The following is a 7,922-nucleotide window of genomic DNA, read 5'->3' on the forward strand; positions in this document are numbered from 1 at the left end:
TATTTTACACATTGCTAATGTTGCAGTTCAAGTTACTTATAAAATGTTATAGCTAACTTGACATATGCAACTGTTCAAGAGCTGAAAACAAGTAAAAAGGTCTAATTAAGCAAATTATCATTTCAATTAAAGGTCTAGTTAAGTAATTGAGAGCTCGGTTGGAATGAAAACCAGCAGCCACAGGGGGTCCCCAGGACCGAGTTTGAGAAGCCCTGTACTAATCCATACACTCTACACACACCACTGTCCTCTAATCGATATGTACTAATTTTGTGTACTTTCCCTCTAAAAAAAGTAATTGTAAGCATCAAAGCTTCTGTATGCCTTTACTGCTTCTCAAGTGTAACAACATTCCGTATCTACCAAGCCATGATAGATGTCTGGGAATGTTATCTCAGGAAGCCTTTTAAAATGATTTAAAAACAATCTTGTCCTTACATCATTGTCAAATGGATCAAGTAGTGTGGTTGTCTTAATCGTTAATTTTTCCTGGTAACAAGTTCTTCCCAAGGTTGGTAAGTTTAGAAAGTAGCTGCTTGTCATGTTCGAAGTTTGCACTGATATACAGTCAACTGGAAGTCTCCTGGGGCACGCAACAGTAGTGCATGCACAGTACTCTTTGTTTATATCATCCAGAAGAGGGTCAGTAGTTTAGATAATGTGGCCAGTCAACCATTCTGCTTTGTTTCCAGCAGAATACACAGAAATCTAAACTGTAAGAGTAGTACTGAGATATGAAGCTATCATAAAGGATTGAATTCTAAAACTAAACATGATTGCAAGTAGGACATTGTAGCTGGCTATGAGTCAATCAAAATGGACAGTGCTGCTTTACGACCCAAGGTATGTCGCTGCATTGTGGCATCATTTTAATAAAACTCCAGAAACAAAACTCTATGTAACTAAATACAGCATTTTTTTTTTTTCTTCAGAGCCAGTAAGTATAATATAAGTTTTCATGTTTCTAAACAGAGAGTGGCAAGGAAATAGAATAGGTTAACTAGCCACATTGTTGATGCTGGATCATTAGGATCCTTAAAGGCTTGAATTTGAGATCAGTCAGCTACTAGGAACTGGACAAGCATTAATGGCCTCCTCTTGTTCATAAATATTATTTTCTTCATGTTTCTAAACTTTAAATCAACAAAAAAATGTATATAAACATTAACATATAAACATATTTATAAATATGTTTATATGTTAATAAATATATTCCATAATCTAATTATTCAGTGCTGTTGATTAAATCTCCATACAAAGATGATGTAGTGGAGGCGTGTGTATGTGTTGTCACACTTGTGAACACAGTGTTGAAGTGTTATATATATATATATATATATATATATATATATATATATATATATATATATATATATATATAATTATTATATATCTTATCCAATTCTCATCAAATTTGGTATTAACATTATTTAGTTTAGGTTATTGAGAATTATTATATTCTGGCAATATATGGAGGTCTGTCTGTCTGTTCATCTGTTTGGATGTCATACTTACATTTTTGTATACATTTAAAGAATGGCTTATAAAATTGTGATTAAACATATATTCCTAATATATATTCTATACTGTGCTTTACACTTGAGATTTGGGCATTAACTTTGTCATCATAGCGATAGCTCTGTTTTTGAATTTAGAGCTGATGTATGTCACTGACATACTTCTAATTTCTCATATACACAAGCCTCATGCAAAATGTAAACAACATCAAAACACACGTCAAGATGAGAAATATACATTTACACAACTGAAAGCCATCAGTCATTTATGCATGTGTTTTTTGTGTATGTAAGACAACAAAATGAAGGAAAAATCCAATATCATTACCTCATAAACACTTTCACTGGCAGGGAGTCTGGGAGAAGTGAAGGCAGCATGGTTAAAGTCCAATGCCTTCAGCAGCATAGCTTTTTAGTGTCAGTTTTCTTTTGACATTTTCTAATGATATGTCAGTAATGGCTTAGCTTAAGGTTCCCTGGGTCAATTAGTGTACCCCTGATAACTGGTATGGTCTGTTTCTATTTGAGATAGAAAGTGCAGGTCAATATATTCCCACCTAGACCAATATTATACTGTAAGTGTTCCGATGGGAGTGAACTATTCAGAATGTGCTGTGGGTTAGTTTTTTTAAAGATAAAATTATAAGCTCTCCTTTTATCCTTCCATGCTAATTTTCTTTAAAAGTATAAACTACTCCCTTCAATTTACTGCTTATAAACATTTCGAAAATCCATAAACTAAAAAAAAACCTTAAGCAACTGGCAGGTCTGAATCATTGATCTCCAGTTTATTTGTGTGTTGCATTGCAATCACATGCTGACTCAATGGCATTCTGCTTCATTATTAAGCTTCCTAGCCTTGTTTCTAGCAGTAGATGTATTTTTCTTTGCATTTAGTGTTTCAGCACTGGCTGAAACAAATACCTGTTAAGAAACTACAGATTCCACAATGCACCTAACTGGACTGACCTAACTGACCTAACTTCCTGCCGAATGAATACTCTCACCTGTGAAATGATCTTGCTTGTATATCATTACACAAGCATATCAAAATATAACAGCAAGTGTACAATTTTCCTAAATATAGTGTCGCCGGTGGGGCCATACTAGGAGGGCTTCATGTTTACCACGAAGGGTATGTCTAGGACCACCATGCAAGAGCGTCATTTAGGTCACCCCCCTGTGTTTCATACCACTTGTTGCAGACCTATCAACTTTCCTTTATTTGCCAGGATGCCTGTTTTTGGACACTTCTCCCAGACAACACCCGAGACAGATTTTCTCCTGTATTTTTCTCATAACTCTATTGTTAAACCCCATTATGTCAGCAAACCTTTAATTTCATGGTAACTGCAATCCTCCTCTGTACTTAGCAGGGTTTAGGACCCATGGGAGCCCTGTGGCAGGCATGCATTCAGTGCGTGAGGCAAGTTCACATAGCTGACCATCTACAATGGCTGTGCATGTGAAATTATATATATATGCATATTTCAACATAAAAACATCATATTCTCACATAAATCCTAAGAAATGTTGGAAAAATATATACTTTCTGTAAACCAGGACTGATTTTAAACAGGACTGACCTTTACAAGTTGTGACTAGTTTAGCAAATCTGTAGTAAACATGTTCCCGTACTCACACATTGTAAATTATTCTGCAGGAAAGTCTAAACGTTACACAAATAGTGAAAGGTGTGTTTATTACAATTTCAGCATCAACATTACTTTAGAAATTCAGATTGATTGATAATATGTATTCATATACAGCAATAGTGTGTTCATTTAAAATAAAAGACAATTGACAATGAAATGTTACTGTTTTTCCCACAGTATGTTAACTCTACTTGTAGACAGTCCATTAAGTATTAACTAAAGTGTAAAGCTTCCCCATGTTTTATTTTGTATTTTGAACATTTTATTTTTGCAACCTTAATTGTTTTCCTTTTTGTTTTGGAAAAATAATTTCCCAAACTTCCATTTGAGAGAATTATTTGTAAATCTAATATAGCCTAATGAACTCAAGTCTCATCTGAAAACAACATGTCCCTTTTAAACCAGGTACAAACACTATAGCAGTGGTTCTCAAACTTTGCAGCACTGCGACCCTCTTCTATCAATAAAAATGACTTTGTGACCTCACTGCCCTATGTTACTGCAAAATAGTTAGTATCGATAAGTAAAACCTGCATTACAAGGCAATATCAACAAAACTAATATAGTAATTGCTTATTTTTACAGCCAGCACTATTAAAAAAAATATATATGCATTTTTAAAAAATACATTACTTGCCTAATGGGAGGGGTGAGCTCGCATGGTTGAACACAAATGCTTCAAATTGGGACATGATAAGAAGTTTACAAAAACAATCATTGCAGGGGTAAGTATAGTAGATTTTATTTTATAAAACAAAATGATTTGTCTCTACTAAGAATAGTACACAATGTTTCAAACTGCATGACAGATATCTGTGTTAAGCCTCCAAGATTTATACATCAAGGCTGTGGGATGAATAATATCTTATTATATTATCTCCTGTGTGTTCTGAACTTATATGTAAGCTTAGAAATAAGGCTTTATTTGGGTCTGCACGTCACAGGTGCAGATTTCTTAGCTTTAAATTGCCTGTTTGTCCTGTGTTGCTAATTTTGTTATCGTATGATTTATAAAAAAATATATATATAGGAAATAATCAGAGAAAAAATGCTCCCTTAAACCCCAAAAGCTTCCAGGGGCATAATAAATCTGAAATGGCACCCTTGCCACTATGGACTGTCAGGAAATCATAAGGATCAATCTTTTCATAAGTAGTATTGAGACCCACAGCTGTGGGGTTCCAGAGTGACCCATCTGGCAAATGTACGGCTGTGTGGTTTGCAGAAGGGGTGATACAATTAGTGAGCAGATTCACTTCTTAGATCTACAAAGTCGGCCATCTTCGCTGGTGATTCCAGAAGGAGTATCACATTGCAGGTTCTGAGTGAGCTGCAACGGACATCGCTGGTCAGGTGTCTGGTTAGCTCCAGGAGACATCTTCAGTGCTGGCCTTTGTCCTCCTCAGGACATCTGCTCTTGAGTTCCTGGGTGTAAAGCTTGGCTTGGATGTGGGATCACAGGACATCCACTGACCTTCAGTTCTCCTGAGGTGTTGTGGGGAATTGTTGAGGTGAGGGAACGTAACTGGACATTCTATACTGGGGAGAAAATTAGGGGTTTCCTCCTCCTAGTTGGATGGTGGTGTAATAATAGAGAATAGTAATAATATGAATAATATGCTTTTTTTAAATGATGTTAACATGAGTTTTGTTCCCCACCCCAACGACCCTGCTGTGACGCACATCTCCAAGGCTGAGTGGGTGTTAAGATAGCTGACAGGGTCTCCTAATGAGGGACAATATGCTGTAACAGAGATTTAATAAAAGAGCTCAGGCACCTGCAGACTGCCAGGCTCCACAGAACCCATCTGCAGACCAATGTGATCTATTATTCACACACAGATATGAAAAATTCACCTGCTACAAATGTAAAATTCAATTTCTCTGATTTGTTTTTTCTTAGCAAATGTTGCCAAAATGCAGCACCATTAATGTTTAATAATGTAACATTGGATATGCTGGATCATGTACATGAACTGTTTGGTTTTTTATTGTTATTTTTATTTTATTTTATTTTTTTACTGCCATTTAGTTTCAGAGCTTAGAACAACAGGTTCCCTATTAACAAGGTTTTTAAAGATATTAGATTAAACGATTTAATGTGTGTAACATTGCATTTTTTTTTTTAATTTTAACATTTCAAATACCTTAAAAAAAATGTAAACCAAAACATGTTATGGATTAAAAAAAAATCATTCAAAAGGGTGCCCTTATGGGTTGGTTGTCTGTCACACTAAAGTGAAAAAAACAATTGCCTTGATTTGACACCAATCTTCACCAAACTTTTATCATATACTCCTACATAATGTTATAGATTGCATTTGGCTATAATCTGCTAAACTAGGAAGAGTGTGGATAAAGGCCACTGCCAGATAAATAGATAAAATAGTAATAATAATAATAATAATAAATAATAATAATAATAATAATAATAATAAATTATTATTATTATTAATAATAATAATAATAATAATAATAAATAATAATAATAATAATGTACGTTTTGCTTTATTTGTGTATGTGCTTTCATGCTCAATTTAATTCAATTATAAAATACCAACATGTTTCCTAATATCCGTCTCTAACTGTCTACACATATTTTTATTTTGTTAATTTTTCTAGTAAATGTTATTCTTCCAGAGACATTATTCAAATTAGCCCGGGGCCGGGATTATTAAACTGGTACAAAAATATGCGTAGATTCGAATTACCATGTATTAGCATGACTGGGGCTGGGACCTTTGATAGACTGTAACTTAGTGGAAGCGGCTTCGGAGCCAGAATGCATCCGTATCCTCGTTATTAAACGTGATTAAATCAATATGATGTGTTTATAAATGATTATATTTGTTTTCTGTGGTGCGTTCTATATATATATATATAATTCTGTAATAAGCCTAGTAATACAGTGGGTGTTGATAGATTCAATTATGTTTCCTTTCTTGAATAAATAATGACAAATCAATGAAAACGTTGAAATCTTTATTTTAAGAATCGCAACATTGTTTGTACAAGTCATTCAAGTTTTGTACAAAAAATCATGCAGCATTTTCATTTTCATAAAAGTGCAAAATATAGTTTTTCAAATTCATTAGTAACAATATAACAGGCACTGAGCATGCTTTTTAAATTGTAATTCTCATTTAGTACAAAGTGTAAATCTTAGGTAAGAAATTCAATGCACAACATCCATTTTAGTGGAATGGCTAAACATGCTTCACTATTTAGATGTCTCATTCACTGAACATCTTTACAAAAGTGCAAGAGTGGTTAGACTTGCATTTGGACAATTACATTCTCTTCAAAATGCTTTATACTTGACATACTATACTCAGGTTTTTGGTAGCAATTTCCATGCACAAAAATAGAATTCCGCATGCATAACCTTCAAAATAAATTAATAACTGTAAACATTTTAACAAAACCATGACGTGTTAATAATCACCACGAGAGACGAGAAGGCGGTTTAGAAGTAAACAAACAAAAAAACAAACAAATCATACAGTAAACATTAAAAATAAAACAGAAGGCATTCATTTTTATAGCTATTTTTTTTTTTAATATAAATAAAACATACATGGATCGCCAGACCCCATAATTATGAGTTCTTCGAGCAACACAGTTCGCTATTATGACTTCAGCTTCAGGAAAAAGCGCCCCAGACGTTGCATATATGTACTCCGGTACAGTAATGGACTTGGTCCGTATACCAAGTCTGGACAAGCTCCACACACTGCTAGTAGAGGCCAACGATGACAGCCTCTGCATCTTTTGAAGGTCTCCTGTCCTTAACTAGAAAGTTGATCATGCTTTCTGACTTGATCATCAGATTGCACCCCAGGAAGAAAATGCCGAAAATGACAGTTAATGACAGGACACACAGCACCGCTATCTGCACCACTCTCGTGATGAAAAGATTCCGCTCGTCCGGGACAAGGACCAGGGAACCTCCGTCGCTTGTGGTGACCGGGGTACTGCCATTGCAGCACCCCACTATGGAGTCTGCTAGGTCCTGGCTTTTGTTGGTAAAGGTTCCTTGTGCCCAGATAGACTGGTTAAAAAATGTCCCGTTCATCTTTGAAATGTTAGAGTGTCAATAGTTTACAGCACAAAATCAATTAAAAAAAAAAAAAAAAAAAAAAAAAGGAAAGCACAGTTACACTAAAAATGTGTACTAAAAAATTCCGTTGCAAAAGTTACATTAATAATCAAATTGCATCATATTGTTTTGGAAGTTATTGATGTAAGTGTTGCATGAGATCGACACCCAGATGTATGATATACTCAGATCATTCAAATCCATGAGACGCGCAACTGCTGGTTGATTTAACTTTCTCTAGATACTGTATCGCACAGTGTAGAATTCCATTTCTCACGTCAAGAATAAACGGTCTTAGGATTCCCCTTCAGTGTTATTTGTTTTCCCCTGACTGTTCACACAGATCTGTGCCTAGCCACAAACAAACACTCCTTCCTCCTGACCCCCGTAACTGTATTTAGGAGAAGCATGTCAAATGGATTATACATTCCTCGGGAATATACCATCTACGGCAGGTGTAGGGGAGATTGTATATAGCTCCAAAATAAAACCATATTTCTTTCAAAGGCCGGGACATTATTATTTTTCAGGTGAAATGTATTTGTTAGTAGATTTCAACACATCCACCCCCGTACAATATATAACGTTGAATGGAATGAATTTTAAAATATACGGATGTCAGATACTGCATCCCTCTGCCCAGATTGACAG

At 35.0% G+C, this 7,922-nt stretch overlaps 1 protein-coding gene across 1 annotated transcript; it reads right to left on the reverse strand.

Annotated features, from left to right (window-relative positions):
• Positions 1 to 6,150: 6,150 nt before the first annotated feature.
• LOC121324839 (reprimo-like protein) lies at positions 6,151 to 7,648 on the reverse strand. The gene has a single exon (XM_041267052.1). It carries the CDS (start codon positions 7,245 to 7,247, stop codon positions 6,909 to 6,911), a length of 339 nt encoding a protein of 112 aa, XP_041122986.1. The 5' UTR covers positions 7,248 to 7,648; the 3' UTR covers positions 6,151 to 6,908.
• Positions 7,649 to 7,922: the final 274 nt, after the last annotated feature.

This window comes from Polyodon spathula, chromosome 12 (genome assembly GCF_017654505.1).
Source record: "Polyodon spathula isolate WHYD16114869_AA chromosome 12, ASM1765450v1, whole genome shotgun sequence".
NCBI classification, from domain to species: Eukaryota; Metazoa; Chordata; class Actinopteri; order Acipenseriformes; family Polyodontidae; genus Polyodon; species Polyodon spathula.